Consider the following 25812-nt stretch of genomic DNA (forward strand, 5'->3'; position numbering starts at 1 on the left):
CGCTCGTACGCGATCGTGGGTAAACGTTAAACTGAAATCGAACCTACGCGCCTAACGGCCATTTTTGATCTGCGCGCAGCAGCACCAGCGAGCTTACACGAAGGACTGACTCAACCCAGCCGCGGGATAACGAACTATAACCCGCACACACATGAACGCGCCAGCGAATATTCGTCGCAGTTCACGGACGACGCACACAGCCTCAAGTCTATGTGTGGCCCTTTTGTGGATGGAGGTAAACTGGCTTGAGCCTTGTTGTACCGCGTGACTCAATCGAGAGACGTATTAAGTTACTGCATAGTAAATTACCATATACATGTAATTTATATGTGTGCAATCTCGAGCAGTGAGTACAGCTAGTAAATGATGCATCTTTTTGTTGTATTAAACTTCGAAAGTATGTGTATTTAGTAGTTGCACCTCGAAGCATAGTTCAGCAGATTGTAAAAATTGGATAAGGAACCGTCGACGATTATCCGCATCGAACGTGCATAGCGTTCACTTACTTGCTACTCTCGAAACTTAGAATATAAGGTACTTTTTAAATATTGCTACTTTATTACATTGCAAACTGACTTGGCTGTATAAATGCATTTACTAATTATTAATTTTAATGAAAATAATATTCTATAATAAAAGTCTAGTCAGAATAAAAATTACTTAAGACCTAGATAACATTTTCTTTAAGAAACATTAAGTAATCACTGATTTTCAATACCCATATAGTCTTTATAAATAGTATCTAAATATGCATTTATTATTTCATCTACTGTTGTTGTCCCTCATCAAATATTATGATATATTATATTGATGCACAGATTCAACTTTAACTGTTTTAATGAGCTAAATGATTTGATAGTTTATGCATTTTTTCTTGATCTTTTTCAGTTTGGTAAAACATGTATAATAATACATTAGATCCATGGGAGTCAGGTTATGCTCCTGACAGAGGACAAACTGACCAATCAGATATGGATTATCACAGAGCAAATAAAAACAGTCAATCACCGGACTATGATAATGATAGTGAAAAATCGAAAGATTATCGAAGCCCCGATTATAGAAGCCATAGTCCTGACTATAGGAGTTACAGAAGGGAAAGAGATAGAGATAGATCTCGTGAAAGAAAAGACAGAAGCAGAGAAGATCGTGACAGGCACCGAGACCGTGAAGATAGACACAGACGTTCTAAAGAACGCGATGGTCAAGACAAAGATAGGGATAGAGATCGAGACAGAGACAGGGATCGTGATAGGGAACGACGACGAGACAGAGACAGGAGATCCAAAAGGGATGACAGAAATCGAGATGAAGATAGTCATGACAGTCATGAATATGAATATGATAATTCACGAGGATACTCTTTATCAATGGAAGGAGTCCATTATAAGTCCCAAGTACCAAATAATACAATCATGATTAGAGGTCTTGCTCAGCACATCACAGAAACTGAAGTAAATTACTTTTTATTTTCTTCACTTGCATCTGACCATTTAAGATTTTTATAACTAATTTTTTTAATTTATCATTACAGATTCGAGTTGATATAATGAATTGTAATTTAGTACCCAGAGATATCAGGCTCATTAGGAAAAAAGATACAGGTATATATATGTAGATGTTAAGTGGATATTCATGAAAATGAAAAATTTTGGTTACACCCTTAGTTATTGTGATTAGACACATTAAACTTCCATACATCCATATCCTAAATTTTATTATAACCTGTAGCATGCTTATAAATTGAAAATCCAACAGGTAAGTTACAACTAGAGTAGAAAATCTTTCTGTCAACTTATGCCATTTTGATTTTTAAAACAAATCAAGGTATAAGATGGAATTGAAATTCCTAGTTGAAATTATTACAATAAATTAACAAAATCTTGTTGATAGTGAATGTTGAAGACTTTTCTAAATTTTATAAAATAAATTTAAAAGTCATGAATTAGTAAAACAGTAGTTTTTTGCTAATGAAAGTGAAAAAAGGGAAAAAGAAAAAAAAATTAAAATCAAGAAATGGGGTATATAAAACTGTGAACATTGAAAAGTTGATTATCAATCAGTGATTGGTGCTGTGACAGTTTGCCTGCCCTCACCGAGACATTCAGGCATTAATCTGGATTAACCGTGGATATGTGTATATTTGCTCTGTATAGGTGCTTCGCGAGGTTTCGCATTCGTCGAGTTTAGCTCAACACAGGAGGCCACACAATGGATGGAGATGAAACAGGTAGAAAGAAGTTCAATCCAAGCTCCTGGTCTTTTATCAAGCATTGAGCTATATCACTGTGCCGGCCCGATACGCCCCGTGGCGCGCGACAGGGCACACGGTAACGCGGTCCGCTGTGGGCTGCCGTCTTCTGAAGACAGACCCGGCTCTGCCGCTATTTATTCAAAGGCTACTTCTTGCATCAATTACCATCATATATCTTTTCTTATTTTTTGTATTAACTGCCTCTTCTTTGAGTACTACAATGCATATTTATTCACCTAAATGTCAGTTGATGTAATCTAATGTATAATTCAGATTATACCTATTAGATTTCGTTATGTTGAATCAATTCTTTTTGATCTAAAAATTGCTTTAGTATATAAATTTGATGCTCATGTATGTCAAATTTTTTAAAATAATTTGAATACATTTGTATTAGTACTTTTTTTTTATTATTATTCAACTACAATTAATGAATTCAAACTATTTTCTATTGGAAAACAAAGCAATTCTTTGACTTATTGATGAAAATATTTAAAAATACTTCCTTGTAACTTGAAAACTATAAGCTTAAGATTAGCCTTTGCCAACCAGACGATAAAAATGTCAGAAGTAAACTTTAGGAAGAGTAAAGTAAAGTTTAATAATGATCGAATAGGGTAATACTTAAATCTTGTGTTTCAGGGTGTTTTGATGCTGCAAGATCAATATAGAGCCTTGATGCAGTACAGTATCCCTAAGGATGGAGACAAAGTTAATAAAAACATTGCAGATTGGCACTGCGTGAAGGTTTGTTTCATTTTATTGACCTCTAATAATTTTAGTAGTACTTTGAACGATTTTTGTACAACAATTTTTTCAATTGAATGTGTGTAAATAATTATCTTCATTTATTACAGTGTGGAGCTCATAATTTCAAGCGACGTGAAACATGTTTCAAGTGTGCAGCCTCACGAGCTGAAAGCGAAGAGGGTGGCGAAGGGTGCGATGAGATAAGTTCACACCCTACCAGTACAGTTATGCTTCGTGGTTTGGACGTACTTTCTACAGAAGACTCGGTTCTACAGGCTATTCAGGCAGTAGCATCTTCGCAAACAATCCGAAGTATCCGGATCGCTCGTGATGGATTAACTAATACTTCACGTGGTGTTTGTTACCTGGAAATGGCTAATGTTGTTGATGCTATGTATCTCTACTCAGCTTTGACCAAACAAGGCCCTCTTGAAATTGACAACCGCAAGATTGACGTTGCATATTGTAAACTCAATCAACCGCAAGGACAAGAATGGGGAGTTAGTGAGTGCGCACAGCGCTACACTCTAGATGATGTAGCTAATTTGGCTGAATACAGTGCGAGTCTGTATGCCAAAACGCCAGCGCAAAAAGCGCATTATTTACAGTATTACACCCAATACTATCAGGCACAGGTTGTTCAAGGCAGTGCAATTACTTTACCATCTCACAATCAGACCGACCGAGTTAATGCTGCTGCGGCAGTGGCCCAATCGGCTATACAACAGTTACACGCACAGCGCAAGCTAGGCGACGTTGAAGAAATTCGTGCTCGCCCATCACCGCCAACCGCTCCTACAAGTACTTCGCTAGCGACAGGTCGCGTGCCACCTCATTCTAGCGATGGTAAAGCTTACTGTATGTATAAAATGCTTTCGTTTGCTTAATAAATCAAATAATGTTTTTTCTGTATTGTACATTTTATTTCTTTATTCAATAGCGGTTCCCGATGTCAGCAGTTACCATTACGACGAAAGTTCTGGCTACTATTATGATCCTAGTACTGGACTTTATTATGATCCCAATTCACAGTACTATTACAATAGTCATACTCAGCAATTTCTCTATTGGGATGTTAAGTCATATTCATATAAACCAGTTCAAGGGCCAACACCAACGAGTGATTCTGGTGGTGCATCAGAAATCAATAATACTGATGAGACAAAAAAGAAAGAAAGCAAACAAGATAAAGTCAAAGTAGCAAAGAAAATAGCCAAAGACATGGAACGCTGGGCAAAAACTCTTAACCAGAAAAAAGAAAGTGCGAAAAATAACTGGCCGATGGAAGGTAGTGCTGGCAACGGTAGCTACGGCGAACAAAGCATGGTTACTGGTGCCGCCGATGCTGGATATGCCATTCTGGAAAAGAAAACTAACTACAGTACTTCGGCGATGGCCTCAAGCGCATCTACTTCAGCTTATCAAGAGGAAGATGAGTTTTCCGGAGGAAATGGTTTGGTCGCCGCTTACGGTGGTAGTGATACTGATGACGAAATCGAAGATGTTGGTCAGGAAGATCGACAACACACCGATTGGAGTAAACTCGCTTGTTTGCTATGCAAACGACAATTTCCTAGCAAAGAAGCTCTTCTCAGGCATCAGCAGCTCTCTGATTTACACAAACAGAATCTTGAAAATTGGTACAAAGTTCGTGGCCTTGATCCTCATGACCCTCAGCAGAGAAATAATAAATATCGTGATCGTGCCAAAGAACGTAGAGCCAAGTATGGAGAGCCTGAGCCACCACAACCAAATAAATTGAAAGAAAAATATCTCAAGTCCAGAAATGATGAGGTATCTAAAACTTATGAAGAACCTACAAGAGCTGGTATTGGATCAGACAATGTAGGTAATAAACTTCTGCAAAAAATGGGTTGGAGTGAAGGTATGGGGCTTGGCAAAGCAAATCAAGGTAGAACTAATATAATTGAAGCTGAACGCCGCGTAGCCACCGCTGGCTTAGGCGCTAAATCTTCTACTTACAATGCATTACCCGGTGATACTTACAAGGACTGTGTAAAGAAGATGATGTTTGCGCGCTATCAAGAACTCTCTGACTAACACTTACGATCAAGCTTTTTTTAAGGCAATCTTTTCATTTGTATACAAAGATCGATAATGATACCTATCATTTGAAATTTTTACTATTCCATGGGGATTTAAAATTGTTTTTCAACAAAATGTATATAAGAATGATAATCAACTTGAATGCTTTATACTATAGGAATTTAAATTATTCAATAAATTGTATATTAAGAATTGTCATAAATTTTATTGAAAATTTCAAAAAAAAATTTTTTACTCGATTTTATTTTTTGCTGGCTTTTCACACTTATGTAATAGAAGTTGTATTACAAATATGAAAGAAATAATATTTTTACAATTTTTTTTACAATTATATTTCAAATTTTTTTAATTTATAGCCCATTTTTTGTCACTTTTATTTAATTTATTTCTAGCATACTAAATACCAATTTAATTTGTAATTAAACTTTTAAATTTTCTTCGTTTCTATTTTTTAATTACTTCAACACTTGTAGTTTAGCTTGAATAATACAAATATTGATTTAATTTAAAAAAGTTTTAATTTTTAGCTCAAAATATGTTAATACATAACTTTCATTAACACTAAATGTTACAGTACTTAGTGAATAGAAACACATTAAATAATAACACACATACATATATACAGTGATATCTATTATCAAAAGATGATATTTGGTACAAAAGTAGTATTAAAACTTATTTTTTATTCTATACAAACCATATCACAAGAATTCATTGTAGTTTCATATACCTTTGGTTTTTCATTTTATTTTGATTGGTTTACTATATATCTAATAACAATTGTTTTTTATCAAAAGATAATCATTTAAATATCTACCAAAAACCATGAATATAGAGGTTCCAATTTTTGATCTAATACTTTATATTCTAAATTTCTCAAACCATCGGTATCATATCTTTTTGATCCAGATTTTAAATAAGTAAATCGCTCTTTATTAGGAGTTTCTTTTTTGTGGCTTAACATGTAATACTGTGCTACATCCGGACAAAATCTACATATCTAGAAATAATAGAACAATGCAGAAGTACAATAAATTAAAAATAAAAATTTTGACAAAGAATTTATAGTTACCGGATAGCCTTTATTCTGCAATCTACTGTAAAAGTCATCATCTTCTCCTCCCCAACCAAAATATACATTTGAAAATCCATTAACTTGCTGGAATTGTTGTTTAGTAATGGAAATGGCTCCACCAAAAAGCCCACTGTAAGGAAGGTTGTATCTAAATGTATTAACATTAGAACTCATGTGTCTGGGCAATCTAGAACAGGTATAGATATTTTCTGGATTCTGAGGAATTAGATCAATATCTTGAAAAATGAAGCAGTGAAAATTCCTAATTTTCATGGCTTCCGTAAATCCTACATTAAAAAGTTTGCCTCTATTGAATTCTTTATTTTTACTTTGTTCAATCACAAAAATTGTATAATCTAGATTTTGCAACTGTAAGTACGGGTGAATGTAATTAATAAAAATTGAAAGCTGCTTTAGTCTGTTTCTGTACGGCAAAATGATGGCAACATTAAAAAGAGGTTTACAATCTGAAGGTTTCCATGCACCACCAATTTGTACATTGTATTTTTGTGCCAGTCCTTGAGCATCTATCTTGGGATTTTCATTTGGGTAGAGTAATGTTGACTTTTTACTCTCCAAAGAATTCAATTTACACGAGTTGATTTTAGGCCAATAAGCTGGCTCTAATTCTGATGCGATGCTTTGTTTATCTATGTAATTGTAATGAACCGCAAAACGATCCGGATGTAAACAAAATACAACAAGTAATGACAAGACTAGAGCAAATAATAAATCCACAGCGTTCTTCTGAATAGTTCCATATAGTATTCGAATGATTTTTAAAAATTTCATTGTGTGGAGTATAAGATAGCAGACGAATCAACCATAGTTCTGTGCCAATTATTTTATAGGAATGAAAAGAAATATTAAAAACATCTAATATTAAGATTTTGAAGTATCAAATTCTCAAGAAAACGTGAGTTATTTCACTACAGAAAGTCATTTGTTAAACTGTAAATCTGAATCTGACATGCTTTATTATGAATGATCACGAGTAACACTAAATAGAGTAAAGTAAATATTTTGCTAGCTACTATAGTAGTTGACAGCTGTCAACACAGAATGCATCGTCACTTAACGTCACATAGGCAGAGATGTTTGTGACTGTCGACTTTATAGGTAAGTACGGCATTTTTGAAATATCGCAGTGAAGGCGAGTAGATGAACGAAATAGAAACTTCAGCGAAATTGACGGTCGTGCAGTAAATAATACTTTTTTCTACCCATATAGTAAGTCACTTCAATTCAGGTTGAAATTTAGCCAGAAATCGAGCTGTTTATTTTAAACAGTATGCCATAGCGACTGTTTTTATGATTATTCAAATGAGAACACGATCGCAAATATGGATAACTTTAATTTTACTGCTCTATTCGAATTGAATCTAATAAATAGTGTAAACAATTTTGAAGCGACTCTGATAGACTTAATTAACAAAGCTTGCAGAGCTTTAAAGATTAAGCGTCATAAAATTGACATTTACTCAAGGAATTAAAAATTGTATTAGCTTTACCATTAATAATCCGATTCAATGGCTTCAAAATTTTATTGCCTTTTTTTAATGTCATACTTAAATATTATTTTTACATAATGAGATAACATTGGAGAAACTTATGATAATATTACAGATGAACATTTTTAAATAAGTTTTCCGCACATGCGTATAAGTTAAATTTTATAATTTTGGTAAGTTGTAATACTGTAGCGTTTAAGGTTGTTCGGTACTTTCCGCATTACATATGTAACATCATTGTGACTATTGTGCGAGTACCCGATTTTTCGAGTTTTACTAGACTCGAACTCGACTCGTCCAATGATTTTATGTATTTTTTGGGCAGAAAGAGTATACAGTAAATATTTGGAATACACTTTTAGCTCGATTTTTAAGAGTCTCATGATAATAATTTCTGACATCATCCTCACTTGGTATAACAAAATCTTCGATAAGAAATATACTTTGAATTATATAAATATGTCACAAAAATATCATTCGCACACTCTCGCTCGACATCTTAGTTATGCGCTGACAACCAACAGAAAAATGTAACTAATACTTTTTTGGGCCCTTCCAATTCATTTCCACTTCATTTTCCAGTTTGCTTTCATGATTTCCTTAAAATTTTCGAAGAGTACAAGTCTACCGAAAAATTAAAGATACATAATAAATTTTATAAAAACACATCAAAACCAACAGTTACATATATAACTGACAATACTCACGGAATTTTTTTGTGAAAATGGTAAGTTTTTAAGATCGGTTTTCTCGTCAATCATTTCCCAATTATTTTCTATAAATGGCGAATAAATAGGCTTCCGTTGCAGTCTGAAATAACCCTAATAAAATCAAGTATTTTATAATTTCACACTCGAAATCCAATGATATGATAGGCTTTTAGGTAATTTTTATTTTACGAGTGTGAAATTATAAAATACTTGATTTTATTAGGGTTATTTCAGACTGCAACGGAAGCCTATTTATGTGCCATTTATAGAAAATAATTGGGAAATGATTGACGAGAAAACCGATCTTAAAAACTGACCGTTTTCACAAAAAAATCTTTTCCACTTGTGACTGACAATATTCAATTTTTCGGTGAGAATTTCACAAATAAAATGAATTGAATGAGAAAGTGCTGGTGAAAACCATAAAGCTATGTAGCCTACTCGCTAAATTTTGAAAAACTGTCTCCCGCTTATGCTCAATCAGCTTTGCAGCTCAACCCTCCTTGCAGCGTTATCATAACATTGCATGTACGGCAAAACACTGTAAAGCCAGCAAGCAACAAGCAGAGGTCTTACATGCAAGGCACGATGTAAACAACAGAACGAGTCCAACTCTGTTCTCTTCGCACCAGTTTTATGCAGCTTAAATTTAATTTAAAAAATAATATTCACAAATCATGCGAATTTTGAAGTTATTAAACTAAACGAAGCAAACATGAGTCATTGCACTTAAATCATTCGAGAAATGAAATCATACATCTCAATTAAAATTTAAAAATTATGGTAAATAAAAAATTGTTTTACAAGGTAGAATAGAAAGAGCTAGTTTGTTAAAAAAAGTGTTGTGTTGAAAAATTGTTGGTAAAATTGTTGAATTGAAATTTATATAATTACTTTTTAAAATTACTATGTATTTTTCTATTAAACCATTTTTTAGCTATAAAATCTCTTTAAATTCAGGTTGAATTATTGATTTACTCAGACAGGATAGCGAAAAAAAGGATGTTACATGCAGCAGTTTGCCAGTTGTATTTGTCGCACAAGGCAAAAAACTCATCGCGACAGTGAAAAATGCAGGGCTAAAAATGTGTTTAACCATATTTATTGGTATTGTTGAGAGGTAGAATTTTTTTCCAGGAAAAAGCTTTTTTCGTAAATCACAAAAAATAGTATGGAGTAAAAAATGTTCGGTTTTCTTGTTATATATGATTTAATTCCATAAATTTCTTAGTGAACATTTACTGACAAAGTGTAATATTACCGAAAATACATGATAAAAAAATACAATCATTATTTCTGTCCTAAAATATTTACGGTTAATGACATAATTTGATTCTATTCATTTTTATATATTATATTAAGTATAATTAATATAATTCACTAACGTAGATGTTTAAAACAAGGGGAATGTAATGAAAAACCAGATAATGTGTCAAGATTTTCAAATCATTAAGTGACTGACAAAATAAGAAAAATTGAACATTCAAGATTATTAAAAAATTATTTGATCGAGATAAATGAATTAATTTGCATGTTCTCGTGAGCTCTCCTAACTATATGGATATGTTTGGATTCTTCCAAAGCAGTGCCCTCTCTCGGCTGCAAATTAACTTGAAAATCGTTACATCGCCTCTGGAATCAGTTGTTTCCTCACTTCTCCATTTAACATTATCGTAGCTGCGATTGCATACTATACTGTACAGTTGTGCCAGATGAACAGTCACTAGCATAAAGCTACAGTCGGTAGCAGAAACAAAGCATCGCCTTTTGTACGAAGACAAAAACAATCAAATATCCATTGACGTGTTAGCAAATTATTTTTAGCACAATCTTTAACAATAAATTTTATGTTACACCTCGATTATTATTATTGCAGAAAAAATACTCAGAGGCTCTACATGGATTCACGCGTGCTTTTTCTACTGTTTCATTGGAACTGAGTAAACTCATTCATCGTTTTTCAGTAAATTTGGATTATAAGCACAAGTGAAGCCAAAAAAACGAGCTTTTGAGACTAGCTTACGTGTGTGTGACGAAGGTGAGTTGTTATCTGTGAGTTTTACGAAAACACATTAACCAGACGCATATCATAACATTCACATTTTTTAATCATTACATATCACACGAAAAACATTTCAATCGCTAATAAAAATACGATCTTACGCATAAAATTGTATCAGAACGAAAACTACTCTAAATATTTTTTTGCGCACTGCGACGTTTACAACCATCCGATTACAGAAAGTTTTTATACTCTATAATAATTGTATAATTTAAATTGAAATTTATTTATAATATACTAATAAATATTTATAATAATATAAAGGTGCAAAAATCGAACAATTCAAAACGTTTTTCTATCCTTTCTATTGCGTATATATAATTCGAATTTGTAGAAATGGTAGAAAGACGTAATGAGCCCAATAGGTTCTTTAAAAAACGGAATGAGAAAGAAGAACAATCTAGGATCTCAAAAAAATTACTAAAAAGTTTATAATCAAGCTTCGGTACACAATATAGAATAAAAATAAAAAAAATCATGAGAATTTTTCGTACATTGGAAACGAAACCATCTTAATAAATAAACATGTTAAAAAATTTAAAACTATTTTTTATTATTATTTTTAAACTGCATATCGTCATAATCCCATTAAAATACATAAACAAGGACTTCCACAAGGTAAAGTATCAATCGAGCATTCAATAAAACTTGAGCGTAATGGTATTTTGGAAACGATATTTTCCCATGACACTGCTTTTCTGGGTAGGACCTATTTTTTATTATCGTATATAAAAATTTTTTTAAATTACAAAAATTTAGATTGGCATAAGATATTTTTGTACAGTTTTTTCTGAAAATTCGTTCACGAGTTGACGCGACGTTTAGATCTACTACGATGTTTTAACCAAGAAATGCTGTGCTATTATAGGTCGTTCTGTCAAATTTTTCAATCGACGTTTTGACAGCACTGCTTTAACTTTTTTTTTTTTTTTTAACTAGCAATTTATATAAACTAGCAATTTACGGGTAAGGATTGCTTAGAATACAATGCTTTAACTTTATTACGTTTCCTAGTAGAATGAAGTAGGTCTACTTACAACCGTTTTTTTAAATTTTTATTCAAATTATTTTAACTATTTAGTCATGGTCGCACTGTCCAAACAACAACCGTAAAAATTTGCCAAAAACTCATTAGAACTTTTTCCTTGTGACACAACCGTTTATTAAACAACCCATATCGACTCAAAGATTCTTGTCTTTAAAATTATAAGTTATTGCTCATGAAAGACTTTCGATTCGGTATAATGTTTAAAGTAACGCCTGCGTTACAACAACCTGTTTTTACCCTCTCAGCGTAGTGACTAGAATAACATTGTTATGGGAAGTTAAAGCTCAAGACGATTGAATACAGTACTATAATGTATCACTTACGACCCTAAAAAGCGTACTTCAACGTACTATTACATTAATAGAGTTAATTTTCAAAATTACCATCAATGACTGCTTTTGAATTAAATTTCAAGACTACGTGCAAAGCACCTAGAAAGTCAATTAGCCCTTTTAATACCTAAAGACAAAAGTTAGCTTTTTGTGATGCATTAAATGAATTTATTTAATTGTTATTTACGTTACAACGATTCTGCTTGTCATAAAAATTAAAGTGCCCATAAAAAAATAAAAGGATTATTTGGATTATTAATGAGGATTCCGATTCGTAGTTTTCTCAAATTTTAATAATTTTCGTAAATAAACACCTAGATTTTACTTTTACCCAAAAAAATAAATGATGCATTGTTTTAAAATACTTTTCAAGATAAAAAAAAATATTTTTTAAAGTAAGCGTGAACTCGCATAATGATTTCCGAAAAACTGGTCTGGTTGCCAAGGTCATAATCTTTTATTATTTTCTACTTCGTTTAAAAGGTGTAATTAATTAAACCCAACTTACGTAATACATTTTAGAAATCATGCCAATCTATGTAAAATTACGAAGCAATACCTCAACCTGAAAACTATTAATCTCAAATGATTGGGAATTAACAATTCTTTAAATTATTAAGTTTCGTTTGATATTCCTTTATCCTTGCCACAATTAAGCAAAAAGTTATTGATTAGAAAGTACATAATCCGCAAATTTTTGAGAGCTTAATCTTATCTTATTGATTGAGAAATTATTGAATGTTTGAAACAATTTTCGCTGTTTATCAAGAATTGAAAACTCGAATTATCAAATCAACATCAACAACTGATAAGTAAACCTATATTATATATGTTGCGTTTATTTTTAGTATTGAACTATATTCGATATAATGCGATGAAAGTTTGCTGTAATTAAATTGATTAGATACAAACAATAAGACAATGAGTGACCATTCCACATTGCATTTTAATCAAGGGATAAAAATTACATATTGATAACTCGTGCACATACATAGATATATATCGAACTGAAAAGTACCTTGTGTTGGTCGATCGATGGCGTTGTCAAGACGACAGAATAGTGCAATCACGTGCACATCAGTGGACTCAAGCGTGCTCAATTCGGCCTCTCCTCTAACCTTTTATACAATCGTTCTTTAAGATATCTGTTTACATCAATTTTTTACTTAAAAAAAAAAAAAAAAAAAAAAAAAAAAAAAAAAAAAAAAAAAAAAAAAAAAAAAAAAAAAAAAAAAAAAAAAAAAAAAAAAAAAAAAAAAAAAAAAAAAAAAAAAAAAAAAAAAAAAAAAAAAAAAAAAAAAAAAAAAAAAAAAAAAAAAAAAAAAAAAAAAAAAAAAAAAAAAAAAAAAAAAAAAAAAAAAAAAAAAAAAAAAAAAAAAAAAAAAAAAAAAAAAAAAAAAAAAAAAAAAAAAAAAAAAAAAAAAAAAAAAAAAAAAAAAAAAAAAAAAAAAAAAAAAAAAAAAAAAAAAAAAAAAAATAGGAAGATGTTTATCGTAACGATTGAACATTAAAATATCAGATTTTGAGACGAAGTCACTGATTCAGATATAAAAGTAGCAAACTTTCATTCATAATTCCTTTTTTCACCGATCTGTATATCATGATAATATTAAAAGAATTTTTTTTAATACTCTTTAGATTCAACAATATAAAATATATTTCAAATATATCCTCGAAGAAAAGCTCTGTCTAATTTAATTTGAGAAACAGGTCGAAATCGTATAACATGATTCCAAAAATCATTTGCAACTATGCTTATATTCGTATAAAGAAATGTCAAAATGATCATTCATTTATTACTGAGCTTCTTATTTATGACAAAAGTTTTTTAGTTTTACTTTTCAAAAAAAAAATCTTTCAGGACGTATCAGTGTTATTATGATGTTTTTTGGTTCAAAATTTACTTGTAATGTAATTAATTTTTTACACGAGTAACCCAAGTAATTCTAATTCATGTCAAGCAGAATCGTCTAATATTTTTGTATCAAATTAAGTAAATTGAGCGCTACTTTTTCAAATGAGCTTTCATTCGTCGATGTATTCAGAAAACTACTACGATCGATTTCAAAACAAACGCCCAGTTACATGTTAGTTGTGTTTGATACGGTAACATCTGTTGAGCTCGTATTTTTATTTAAATGGAAATTAAAATTTCCAGAAAACCAAAAATAGTTAAATTTATATTGAAAAATGATGACCTAAATATGAAGAATTTCAGATCGATTTCTGATTGCTCAACAGATTTTTGATTTATAAAATCAAACATTGTTTTTATAAAAAATTATTCAGATGTTTTCAATAATAATGAAGCGATGGAAAATATACTTTTACTATTTTATCTAAAAATTGAATGAAGAAAATAGAAAAGTCCAAACTTTTATTTACTTATTTTTTAAATTCCATGATGTAAATATTACATAAAATGTGTAGCTTAAACATTTTCACAATCACTCCGAATGAACACTTGTACCGATATTAAACTTATTTTCCCCTTTATTGCAGATTCAATCCGAAGCCTGGAACAGCCGTCGAACGGAACATGAATAAATTGTGCCGGCAAGTGTCGATAGAGAGTCCGGCCTCGGCGGCCAGCGGGCAACGATTCGTCTTCAGCTGCGACGTGCCCGTGCCCGACGTGCCGAGTCGCGGGGCGCGAATCCGCGTCGTCTGCGCCGGGGCCTGCTACCTGCCGCGACGCTCGGCCAGTCTCGGCAGCAACGAGAGCGCCTCGAGCTTCAGCGACGAGACCAGCGTCCTCACGAGCGACGTCTCGGTCGAGGGCGACTTTCCACTGGCCCAGCCCCATCAGCACGGGGTGCGCGACGCGTCGCTCTTCCCCGGCTACGAGGTAGCCGGCCAGGTCGAGGCCCTCGGCGACGAGGTGCTCGTCGATTGCGGATTCGCCATCGGCGACAGGGTCATCGTCTATCCCTACGAGGGAGTACCGCCGGGATACGTCGAGTATCTCGTCGTTCCGCAGCTCGACTATCTCATCAAAATTCCCGATACCATGCCTCTGAGCGTCGCGGCCATGTTGCCGGCTGGAGCTCTTCTTGCTATGAATACTGTATTTTCCGCCCACGAACATGTACAGGTGAGCTATCAAACAGTTGAAAAACTAAATTTCCTCTGCGTTACCGCTTATCATTCATGCCCGAAATCTGTAAAATCGGTATTTGATTGACAGATCGGCAAAAATCGGATTCTCGTAAACGATTTGCTTCCTAACTGTATTCTTAATTATCAAACTTATAAAATTAATTTGACTGTTCGCTTTTGTAAATGACAAGAACATTGAGTCAACTTTCAAAAAAAACTCAAAACATATTTTCAAAAACCATTAATTTTCATTAAACCTTTTTCCTTTTAGAATTTACTGTCGGAACGAGGTGAAGACAGTATTTGCAACATTCTTATCGTTGGTACTGGAGGCTTAGCTCTATGGGCTTTGCGTCTCGCAGCTTATTTCTTTTCTGAAATGAAAGAACGTGTAGGAATAACAATTGCTTCACTCAAAGACGACGGTTTAGTGGCAGCTCAAGAATTTCAGAGGTACGTATCATGATACTCTAAATTTAAAAATGACTTCTTTCTTATAAAAATTAATTAGACACATTTATTTTTACAATCGGTATTTGAATTTGAATTATTTAATTCACAGAGTGAATGTGGTGCAATGGAACGAAGACTTGTACGAGCGTCAATTAATCGAGCGCACGATGGACGCCTGCGGCGGCCAAGTGGACGTGGTCATAGATTTCGGCACGACCTCGCGCAGTCTGCACCGAAGTCTACAGTGCCTCGGAAAAGGAGGCGTCGTTTTTGTGATTCGCGACGTGGCCGATCGACTGCTGCCGAAATTTTCGCGCCGCGCCGAGGAGAGACATCAGAGCATTCGTCCCGTCGAGCCGGGCAGTCTCGAGCAGCTCAACGAGCTCGTCGAGCTCGTTGGATCCGGCAAGATCGAGCCACCGCCACACACCGTCTATCCGGCCGACCAAGCCTTCGACGTCGTTCAGAAGCTCTGTCATTCCAAAATTCAAGGTCGTGCTATCCTTCGCTTCTATCCGGCTGATTAATCGATATTTTAACGGACTAATTCTTAATTTGGCTACAATTGTGTGATTTATTATCTGGCTAATCGTTGCATGTATGCAGTTTACTCGACTTGGCTATAATTTTTCAGCCTTTGGTTTACTATGATCAAAAATATATGGATTAAATTTTATAGATTCGAGGACATAAGATAAAATAGTAAATTGACGCAGTATTAAGAAGACAATTTTTTATGATTTGTAAAACTGTTTTTAATTCACCGATGAGGTTCAATCATTGTTATAAAAAATTAGCCATTAAAGATAAGAATATATTATTAATTCAATGCAATTATTTCATAAGAGCTAAAGGATAAAGAGAAAATTGTATTAATAACTCCTATAGGAGGAACGCTTTGAAGTTGAGGCGTTCCAGTGTAAGTTACATAGTTGTTTATTATAATTAACAACATCAGGTTATCATTTGAAAAATTATGATAAAAGTGAAATGATTTTTAAAAAGTAGTCAATATAGTTACTACTTTTGTCGAATTGTAATATATAATTAAAAATTATTTAGAAATGTTCCATGTAGTTATGAGAATTATAAAAATTGAACATTTCAATACATTTAAATATATAATTATTCAATAAAATAATACATTAAATATCGTCATCGTCGATAATAAAAATAAAAAAACATGTTAAAAAGTTCGTAGAACTCTTATATTCTACCTGTCACTCAAATTACAATTATTATTAATTTATCAATTCATGCGGGATTACTTTTCATATGAATCATATACATGTCAATAATATCTTAATCAATATTTTCGTACTAAAAAATTCGGGACTTCATGGACTTTTTTGCAAGGTCCATGTAAAAATCCGAATATATTAAGTTTCGAATTAATAAAAAAATGACTCATGCCTTCAAGTATTTTTGGTTTGGGTACACAATAACGATATCACAATGCAGCAAAATTATATGAATTTGCCTACACCCTCGGCGCCTAAAATTTTTACTATACAACATCAAGAGCTACTTGTATACCAGCTACAAGTTTAAAAACTCATTTATGATACAATGTGCTAATTTATAATTATTCCTATTTTATTGGTAAGTACACCTAATATACCGATGCGGCAGAAAATCGGCATACATACAAGCATGGCGAATGTGAAAGAGGCATGATATAATACCATGCTGTACTAAATGTAATAAAAAAAAGAGAAGTTGCAACATAAGCCGAAGGTAAGAAACATTTTGCAGCAAGAAAGCGACAAAATTAAGTTTTTAATTCGAAGAGCAAAGCAAAACATTAAAAGTGAACAACAAAGCAATTCGGAAAATCAGAACTTTTGATCAATATAGTAGTGAATTTTTATAATGAAACCAAATAATATACTCATTATTAAATGATTCAAGTAATTTAAAAAAAAAAAAACTTTTTCTCTCTGTTGAAATCATTATTTATTCCATAATCTCTTACTCTAAAACATATTTTAGTAGTACAGAAGTTATAAAGTGCCATTTGTACAACTCTTTTCATTGACGAAAGAAGTATATATTTACAAGTGCATTATTTTTGAAAAAATTATGCTAAATCCAAAATCTGTGTAGACAAAATTTACATTTGACTTAATCCCAGAAACTTATAAATAATATTAATCTATATAAAATATTCAATTCTCCGTGTTATAATTGCTGATTTGAGTCATAAATGCCAATCAATTTTGAAAATAATTCATACAAGTACAAGCAACATCACAGAAATCTCATTTTTACTACATAATACGAGATTCACGCAAGTTAATAAAATTCGAAGTTTCTAGGACTAGTATAAACGTTTTATAATTTTAATAATATCAATTTCATTTTACATGTCCAACTCTAGAGATTCTCATTTTCAGATAATTCAACAGGGTTTTATTATTGCAGTTGAAAATAATTTCAACATTCATTTAAATTTTGCATCATTAGATAAATCGGCTACTTTTTTTTCTTTGGAGCGAATTCCAAACCTTTGATATGATTTTTATTTATGTTATATTTTTCTAAAAAATAAAATAAAATTTGATTGTTTTCTTTTATTTTTTACTTAAATAAAAAATAACTTCAAAGTTATACCTGTAAGAAGTTTATATACATATAAAACTTGATTTCCTTGAACAAGTACACTTGGTGTTTTTTTACCAGGCACATCAGTAATAGTAGCACTAGCTCCTATACCTTGACATTCCTTACTGAACTCATCCAATTTAATGCCATACACTTCCAAGTTATTAATCAATGTTACCTGTAATCCACAATTATAGGTAAATATTATAATTATTAATTTAAACATACTTATAGTAATAAAAATAAACCATTACTTTTTTGTTTCCTGATCTTGTTGCAACTGTTATATCAATGGGTTCTAGTTTTCCACTGTAAAATATCGTTTTGCCACCTACAGTAACTTCATGAGTGTGTGTCATTTTTCCAATAAATTTATTTATACCATCCTCCATAGTTATTGTTAACTGACTTTCTTTTGTTTTTAAAACGTCAGCAAGTAAAGGATCAATCTTTAACGTTCTAGAAGAAAAAATTGTGTAAATACTTTAGACTGTATATAAGTGACAAGCAAATGAGGTATGAATATTTCTTACTTTCCATCTTGTAAATTTTCCTTTTTTACATAATCTGTGAAACATTTTCGAATTTCTTGTCTTTTCAAAATATCTCCTTTCCTAGATTAAGAATTTAAATAGTTATAAATTATATATCTTAAGTAAAATAATAGTTGACTTTGATATTTACTCGAAACCAAATTTAGATAATATAGGAGCTACAGCGGCAGTGACTTTGTAACACTCTGATATTACTGGTGAGGTTGTTGTATTTTCTTCTATAACTGCCTCTTCCATTACAGTTAAATTTTTTATCAGAGGATGATCATACTGAAAAATATTTTTTATCTAATAGTAAAGTATTAAATATCATAAATTTTTAGAGCAAAAATAAAATAATTATATACTTTGATATATATTAGACTTTCTACACCCTTTATTGAAGATGTATCAATTAATCCTTCATTTTTTAAATGCGCCAAAAATACTGATAGTTTTTTATAAGAAGATTTTTTAACATCAACTGAACTTCCAGGGGGGCAAGCTCTAATAACATGATTTTTGAAAAATGTTGAAGTAATAATTGGTAAATCTCCTTTTTTAAATGTCGTTTTAATGGCTTTAATGAAACAGTACTGAAGTAATTGATCCATTTCCTTTACAAGGTCATCTTTGCCATCATCTAAATTCAAACTTGTTTCTTCAGATGCAGGTGCAGCTTCATTTTTATTATTTGCAATTGTATTATCCAATATTTTTTTCTCTTCTAAACTAGGCTCATTTAAATTTACCATTTCCATCTGGTTATTGATTTCGGAATTAGTTGTGATGTCTTCTGTCTGTAAATCTGTAGATTCAGTAGGTGGAAGAAATGCGGGTCCAAGGTTTGGCCTTAACGGTGCTTTATCTATATCGCACAAATAATCACCAAATACATGCATAATATCTACACATTTTCCATGACCATTTGACATGTACATATCTTCACTAGAAAGGGAGGTAAAACCAACTGCAACTGGTGCCTAAAATAAAATATGTAATTCTTTTATTTAAAGATAGTTCAATAAAAAATTGATGGAAAATTTAAAATTGTAAAAATATCCATAAAAATAAATGTTTTATGTTTTTATGACTCTAAGTGCATAGTAATAAATAATAAATTATGGAAAAAAATTACCTTATTATCCTCAGTGATAATAGATACTGGAGTTCCTTTAGACAACTTGCCATAAGAATGAAATTTAATTGGTCCATCAATCACAACACCAGGCAACATTAAATTAGCTCCATTTGTCAAATTACGTACAACTGCTGTTCGAGTTATGTATGAATATAGTAAACCAGGATAGTTCCACAGAGTAAATATTGTTGGAAATAATATTGAAGATGAATCAATTTGAAAGAAAAGTGGAATTTTGTCATTGTAATAAATTTTAACAATTTTTTCACTATGAGTTACTACTTTAACAACACTAATTACTTCTTTCTTGGGAAGTAATTTTTGAATATCTTCTTGCTGGAGACTAGGGTACGCTTGATTTAGATCGTTACTTAGTTTTTTCCTAATAAAAAGAACAATAATTTTCAGTTAAACAATTCAATACGCAAAGATATCATTAGTGGACGTATTTGTTTTTACCTTTCTGTACCCTTTAGTTGGTTATTTGATTTGACTCTAAAAGCTTTAGTAAACATTTTTATTCAAAATATATACGCGTTGTGTTTAACAGTTGATCACTTTTTGGGGTAAAAATGTACAAAATAAAAATCGAATTAACCAAATTAACGAGAATCGTGAATTTATATCGTAAATCCACTTGTTACAAAGAGTCTTCTGCTATTTTTAAAAACACCTCGTTCGTTTACCGACCTATCCAACATGGTCTGTGAAACGATCAAGATGCCTATAATCCTGACTTGTTATCGTTGTGAAGAATTATAGATTTGCAAGCAAAAAACGGCGCAAGACGGAGAGCTCCGTAACTGTCAAGTAAGTTGAATACAATGAATAGAAGCTTATATTGGACTTGCGCCACGGATAAATGTTGAGAGAATTCATACGAAGCGAGGGCTTAATAATAACAGTTTATTTACAGTTAAAATCTAATGGAGTAAATTGTGTACTTTTAGGACTTGAAATTTTTCAAGTACCGTGATGTACTTAATTAAATTATATATTGAAGAATTCTCAGACTGAGAATGCAGGCGTTATTTAAATTATGAACTTTTTAGTTTTGTAAGATCACAAAACTTTTCGGTTTTGGAAAATTAAACTCATATACTTCTTATTTTGTAAATTAATATATTTTTGTATTGAAAATTTATAAAATATATATAAAAAAATGTGTTCTTTAATCATTACCATTATTCAGGACATTTACAAATTTATTTTCGAGTATGAAGCATAAAGTGACACATACAGTTTTTTCGATGGTTTCTCATGGAAAATACGTGACGGGTAATCCGTCATTTACGAATTACGATCATGGAAGTTGTGGGTGAGGAAGTCCGACGATCGTGTGGAAATCTCGCCTTTCGAAGAAAAAAATCTCTTCGTACATAAAATTAAACGTGCAAAATTATATTATCTGATTATTTTTTCTTTCAGATAGATCTGATAACCATTTTGTTCACTAATAAATAGTGTGTAAATCATTGAAAAATTTTAACTGCATGCAAAAACAATTTATTACCATATTTTTTTTAATTTTTAGGCACAATTCTATTGGAATAAAATCAAAAATCATGCAAAACAATTTCAATTTTATTAAAGATGAACATCAAAAATATCAGAACATCAAAAATATGCAAAACAATTTCAATTTTATTAAAGATGCGTAAACGCACCAATCTTCTTCTTGAATATATAATATTAAAAATCGATAATTCTCCGACATACTGTCATACTTACGTTGAGAATTTCGATCTTCTTTATCGACACAATAAATATGATATATATATATCGAACTGCCTAAAGTAGTAACCTCTTACCCTGTTCAATTGTACATAAATACTCCCTACTTTCTTATTTAATTTTCAATAAAATAACGTTTATTCGTAATTTTTTCATCTAATTGTAATAATTAATTTTATTATGTGCCAATAACTTGCTGAACTGAATTTTGTACATGATTGAATAAAACTATATTCTTATAAAAATGATTAAATTTTTGGTAAGTGTCATCTTTTACTGCATAAATAAAATTCTCCTACTTAATGATATATATTTATGAAATTTAGTTCACTTTTGGTCTTGGAATGTACCTTGGAATATATGCGAGTCAAAACTATGAGGTAAATATCTCTTGAAATGTTTTTAAAATCTGTTGTAATCAAAGTGTTTACCCATACTAGATCCCTCGAGTGGATGAACCATCAAAGATCATTGAGCGGATCAAGGAATTTGCAAATGAGCACAAAAAGAAATGATACAAAATGCATAATTTTGAATATAGTTATAAGATTGTAAATTTACTACTTCCTTAAATAATTATAACTGTTAACTTTACAATATGTATCAAGTGAGATTAAAATTTTCTGAAGTAGGTGATATGTGAAATAAAAATTTGTTAAATACAGACACAGAAATTATTTTACTCTTAATTAATCATAAATTGTCTATTATATTTTTGCATGACATTTAGGTGTAAGAAAAGCCTCCTCCAGAATGTTCAACTCTAGATTGAGGTTCAACAAATGCTAACCAGTCTGATGCATGGGTTGGCAGAAGACCCATTGATTGACATTTATACAAAGCTAATAATATATTAACAACTTGACCCATAAAGAAAACAAACTTTTGTCCAAAGGTGTTTGTTCCTTCAATTGCTTTGAAACCTACAAAGTTATATTACAAAATTATTTTGCATTCAGTCATTAATATTATAGTGTGATCTTTAAAAATTTTACTTACTTTGTTGAAGTGTAAACAGAGCATTAACTGGCTTTATTATCAACATGCCCACCATCATAATAGGGAAAATCGAAATGGAATTTCCTGCCATGTACATAATAAACAGATTCATGGGAACTTGCTTCAATGGTCCTAATGCCAAATCCCATGATCTCTTAATAATAATATGATTTGGATTTGTATCTTTGGAATGATCAGTGTTATGAACAAATGCTCCAACATGAGTGTAGCCAGGAGGAGATGCTATTTCTACATTTTTTTCTTGTTTACTTCTAAAAATCAAATAACAAGCATTAATTTTTGTCAACAAATGTTGGAAAAAGTTTTAAAGGTTATAACAAATATCAATCACAACGTACTTGTGTGCCAAATCCAGCGTCCACTTCATCTTCTTCGAATTCGCTCGACTACTAAAAGTTGCCATAATTTTATATTTGCAAATAATAATTGAACAGACGATAAACAAAAATCTATTAGTCAACAGTAATCGACATTTGTCAGTACTGACGTAGTATTTTAACCTAAATGTTCGTTTACGATTGGCTGACGTTAAGGTGTACTGCGGACTACAATTTAATCTATGATGATAAGGCGTGTAATACACCATCTAAACATCTAAATTAGACTTTGGACTTGCGAGTTCATGAATTTATCAAATAATTTTAGGTATACAGTTACAAGAAAAAAACAACCACAAATAGTATACTATTAAGATCGCGCATAAGTGTGGATAATTCTCTCTACGTTTTAAAGTTTGAATTCAATAATATAAAAACTTTCAAAGATACAATAGTAAAATAAATTTTTTATTACATTACCTTCAATTCAGTCTGAAAGATGTATAAAACGAAAAAGTCGTATAATTGTCCTTTAATAAGTTGAATTTGATACATTTTTCGGTACTTTTTGATTGTCTAATTTTTCGATTTTGAAAATTTTAAAATGTTTTTCAAAAGTTTTTCAAAATTACATTACTAAGTTCAGATCCATAGGATTATTTTATTTTTTTTTATCTATAGTAATATTGTTGAAGTATAATTCAAAATCAGCTATAACAGTAAAATCGATTCTAATTTTTGTGACTTAATTTTTTAGACTTGCTTTAAAATGAATTGGAAATGTTCAAAAGCACGTTAATTCATAGTCTGAGAAAGAGTGTCAAGTAATTTTTATTTTAAAATGAACCTTGAAAATTAATAAAAAAAATTTGATAAATTTATTAGATAACTAATTTAGGCTGACTGGGCAAAATTATCATATTCTTTATGAGTCAATTAAATTATTGAAAAAAGTTCAATTTATATCTATATCAACAATAATCATCATTACATAAAAAATCATTCATAATTTAGTTTTTATAATTTATTTAATTAGTTCAGCATTTTTCAATAGTACAATGCATTTATAAATATATAAGGTTTATAATAATGAGAGTGAAGAGAACAAGAGAACAGAAAATTTTCAAATCAGTAAATAAAAGTGACAAATTTAAGGATATCCATCATCATCTTCTTCTGCCATTTCTTTAGCTAATTCCAAGTCTTGCTGTTCCCTTTCTCTACGCTCTTCAGCTGATTCAAGATCTTTACCATACGATTTTGGTGGATATCTCATAGCTTTCACACTTTGATTATGTAAATCCAAACAAAATGTTATTCTTTGATGAAATGCTAAAAGTGGTTCTCTAGTGCAGTATATATCAGAAGTTTCTTTACTCCTCATATAACCATTTCCAGGATCAAGAGTAGCTTCAATTACACCATCTCGTATTGCTTTGGCAACAATAAATTCAGCATCAACTCGTGAATCTAATCCTAATTTTTTAGCAATATCTGCCGGAGAAATTCGCGAATAAGATAAACCAATTGATCGAATAGCAGTTTTAATTACATTATGTCTTAATCTCAGAATCAAAGTAAATGTATGATCTTTTCTAAATTGTGGTCCTCCTTGTGCAAGTACTTTTCCAAAACGTTGCAAGTTTCCCAGCCTGACAGCTTGAGTAAGCTGGAAGTATGGTGCTAAAGCTCTCCTCAAAGCTGCTTGTCTGAAAATTTGCCTTTCAGGGATATCACCCAGAAGTAATTCAACGGTTACTGCAAGTTTTTGAACAGTCTGTCTGAAACCAACTGCTGTTGTTTGAGGAGCTTTTCTTATAGCTTGAACCAAATGTTTGTGAGCAGCTGAGTACTCTAGTCTGGCTGCCTTTATTCTACCTAAATAGTATAAAAAGCGAGCCCACTCATTATTACTAGCAGTTTCTGGAAAAGTAGATTTTAAAACAAGCTTATCGGCTTGATCGTACAAATTAAAATGTAAATAATTTCTCAGTAGACAATTGATCAATACAGCTTGGCCTTCATAATCATTGCGCAGAGTAGCTGTTCGTAGTTTGAGATGTAAGAAACCACGGATTTTTGAGTAGTCATCACCACAAAGTTCATAAGCTCTTGAATGATAAAAGTAACATTTAGCAGCTATTAAATCAATAGTTCTTCTGTTGTGCGAAGCAATTTTTTGAGCAAAAAGAGCATCAGAAAGAAATACAGCTGGATCATATCGTTCATTGTCAATTAAATGAACAATCATCAACAGATAGAGATATGCATCAATTTCTGGTAAAAGATTTGATGAGGTTGTGTAATGGTCACCATAATTATGACTGGATCCTTTGACTAAAATTCTAACAAGGAGTTCTTTTTCAGCTCCTGCCTTTGAGTAGAAAAGCTTCACAATACCTTCCATGACAGCTGCATTCAGTTTACGCCTTGTATTTGGCAAAGCTCGTAAAATTCTGACAATAAATCTTGGCTCTTTGTTTTGGACAGCTTTTTCAATCTGTCTGACATGATCTCGAATTTCATTTATAGCAAGAAGATTCAAATCTTTTTTTTCACTATTGTCATTTTCATTGGTGGATGCTCCAGAATTGGAAACGTCTACCTCCATTTCTTCTTGGACACCCATTTGTTTGATTGATTGTTTCTACTGGAAGCTAAATCAAAATATTTCAACTTGTAAATAGTATTAAATAATGTAAATAGTATTAATTTTTAATAATCATTCATACTTGAACTTTAAATAAGTTTATAAAACGATTTAATATAAATTTTTAACACTCAGTTGTACTTTAACCTTAAATGAATGAATGATTACGTCGGAATAATAGATACACTTTTTAACAGTTAAAAGAACGAATGGAAAATAACAAAAAGAAAAAATGCACTTTAAAGTAACAAACATACCAAATAATGTGTATCTCAAGATATTGGTGTCGTTAACGTTCGTCTAGCGCGAATGATGATGCACTTTCGCACTGAGTTTTGATGTGGAGAACGCAATATTGATATGTGCGGCTTGAAGGTAAGTTTACATCGCACGAAATCTGTAGCCTGTGGCCGCTGTGGGTCGGTTCTTCGTGCGTTCGGCAGACTATGGAC

General features: G+C 31.5%; 6 protein-coding genes across 6 annotated transcripts; 2 read left to right on the plus strand and 4 right to left on the minus strand.

Moving 5' to 3' along the window:
• The first annotated feature begins 169 nt into the window (after window positions 1-169).
• On the plus strand, window positions 170-5402 carry LOC106654603 (RNA-binding protein 5-like). Its single transcript, XM_014374529.2, has 7 exons — window positions 170-534; window positions 889-1454; window positions 1535-1604; window positions 2157-2230; window positions 2897-3001; window positions 3112-3862; window positions 3945-5402. The coding sequence occupies exons 2-7, from the start codon at window positions 900-902 to the stop codon at window positions 5063-5065; spliced, it is 2676 nt and encodes an 891-aa protein (XP_014230015.1). The 5' UTR covers window positions 170-534; window positions 889-899; the 3' UTR covers window positions 5066-5402.
• A 121-nt stretch (window positions 5403-5523) lies between these two features.
• Window positions 5524-7177, minus strand: LOC106654731 (beta-1,4-galactosyltransferase 1-like). The gene is made up of 2 exons (XM_014374732.2): window positions 6144-7177; window positions 5524-6071 (listed from the first exon to the last, which is right to left on the minus strand). The coding sequence occupies exons 1-2, from the start codon at window positions 6936-6938 to the stop codon at window positions 5877-5879; spliced, it is 990 nt and encodes a 329-aa protein (XP_014230218.1). The 5' UTR covers window positions 6939-7177; the 3' UTR covers window positions 5524-5876.
• A 2813-nt stretch (window positions 7178-9990) lies between these two features.
• LOC106654638 lies at window positions 9991-16447 on the plus strand. Its single transcript, XM_014374594.2, has 5 exons — window positions 9991-10172; window positions 10244-10405; window positions 14312-14903; window positions 15180-15361; window positions 15471-16447. The coding sequence occupies exons 3-5, from the start codon at window positions 14349-14351 to the stop codon at window positions 15886-15888; spliced, it is 1155 nt and encodes a 384-aa protein (XP_014230080.1). The 5' UTR covers window positions 9991-10172; window positions 10244-10405; window positions 14312-14348; the 3' UTR covers window positions 15889-16447.
• An 845-nt stretch (window positions 16448-17292) lies between these two features.
• LOC106654680 (eukaryotic translation initiation factor 2D) lies at window positions 17293-20517 on the minus strand. The gene is made up of 8 exons (XM_014374653.2): window positions 20099-20517; window positions 19637-20021; window positions 18867-19481; window positions 18650-18789; window positions 18499-18579; window positions 18220-18424; window positions 17975-18143; window positions 17293-17901 (listed from the first exon to the last, which is right to left on the minus strand). Exons 1-8 carry the CDS (start codon window positions 20152-20154, stop codon window positions 17837-17839), a joined length of 1716 nt encoding a protein of 571 aa, XP_014230139.1. The 5' UTR covers window positions 20155-20517; the 3' UTR covers window positions 17293-17836.
• A 1385-nt stretch (window positions 20518-21902) lies between these two features.
• On the minus strand, window positions 21903-23095 carry LOC106654713 (ER membrane protein complex subunit 4). The gene is made up of 3 exons (XM_014374711.2): window positions 22732-23095; window positions 22373-22644; window positions 21903-22296 (listed from the first exon to the last, which is right to left on the minus strand). The coding sequence occupies exons 1-3, from the start codon at window positions 22977-22979 to the stop codon at window positions 22100-22102; spliced, it is 717 nt and encodes a 238-aa protein (XP_014230197.1). The 5' UTR covers window positions 22980-23095; the 3' UTR covers window positions 21903-22099.
• Window positions 23096-23716: 621 nt separating this feature from the next.
• LOC106654676 (probable 26S proteasome non-ATPase regulatory subunit 3) lies at window positions 23717-25749 on the minus strand. Its single transcript, XM_014374645.2, has 2 exons — window positions 25618-25749; window positions 23717-25367 (listed from the first exon to the last, which is right to left on the minus strand). The coding sequence occupies exon 2, from the start codon at window positions 25337-25339 to the stop codon at window positions 23861-23863; it is 1479 nt and encodes a 492-aa protein (XP_014230131.1). The 5' UTR covers window positions 25340-25367; window positions 25618-25749; the 3' UTR covers window positions 23717-23860.
• Window positions 25750-25812: the final 63 nt, after the last annotated feature.

Source organism: Trichogramma pretiosum, unplaced genomic scaffold, assembly GCF_000599845.2.
Source record: "Trichogramma pretiosum strain Unisexual culture from Peru unplaced genomic scaffold, Tpre_2.0 scaffold63, whole genome shotgun sequence".
NCBI classification, from domain to species: Eukaryota; Metazoa; Arthropoda; class Insecta; order Hymenoptera; family Trichogrammatidae; genus Trichogramma; species Trichogramma pretiosum.

Bases quoted from the DNA above. Each gene is read 5' to 3' on its own strand.
- LOC106654603 (XM_014374529.2), top strand. From the start codon at position 900: ATGTATAATAATACATTAGATCCATGGGAGTCAGGTTATGCTCCTGAC. The intron at 1,605-2,156 runs GTATATATATGT...TGCTCTGTATAG, and splicing joins CATTAGGAAAAAAGATACAG to GTGCTTCGCGAGGTTTCGCA. The intron at 2,231-2,896 runs GTAGAAAGAAGT...CTTGTGTTTCAG, and splicing joins AATGGATGGAGATGAAACAG to GGTGTTTTGATGCTGCAAGA.
- LOC106654731 (XM_014374732.2), bottom strand. From the start codon at position 6,938: ATGAAATTTTTAAAAATCATTCGAATACTATATGGAACTATTCAGAAG. The intron at 6,072-6,143 runs GTAACTATAAAT...TATTATTTCTAG, and splicing joins TGCAGAATAAAGGCTATCCG to ATATGTAGATTTTGTCCGGA.
- LOC106654638 (XM_014374594.2), top strand. From the start codon at position 14,349: ATGAATAAATTGTGCCGGCAAGTGTCGATAGAGAGTCCGGCCTCGGCG. The intron at 14,904-15,179 runs GTGAGCTATCAA...TTTTCCTTTTAG, and splicing joins CCGCCCACGAACATGTACAG to AATTTACTGTCGGAACGAGG. The intron at 15,362-15,470 runs GTACGTATCATG...TTTAATTCACAG, and splicing joins GCAGCTCAAGAATTTCAGAG to AGTGAATGTGGTGCAATGGA.
- LOC106654680 (XM_014374653.2), bottom strand. From the start codon at position 20,154: ATGTTTACTAAAGCTTTTAGAGTCAAATCAAATAACCAACTAAAGGGT. The intron at 18,790-18,866 runs GTATATAATTAT...AATATTTTTCAG, and splicing joins AAAGTCTAATATATATCAAA to TATGATCATCCTCTGATAAA. The intron at 17,902-17,974 runs GTATAACTTTGA...TTTATTTTTTAG, and splicing joins TGTATATAAACTTCTTACAG to AAAAATATAACATAAATAAA.
- LOC106654713 (XM_014374711.2), bottom strand. From the start codon at position 22,979: ATGGTGTATTACACGCCTTATCATCATAGATTAAATTGTAGTCCGCAG. The intron at 22,645-22,731 runs GTACGTTGTGAT...TTTGATTTTTAG, and splicing joins ACGCTGGATTTGGCACACAA to AAGTAAACAAGAAAAAAATG. The intron at 22,297-22,372 runs GTAAGTAAAATT...ATAACTTTGTAG, and splicing joins TCTGTTTACACTTCAACAAA to GTTTCAAAGCAATTGAAGGA.
- LOC106654676 (XM_014374645.2), bottom strand. From the start codon at position 25,339: ATGGGTGTCCAAGAAGAAATGGAGGTAGACGTTTCCAATTCTGGAGCA.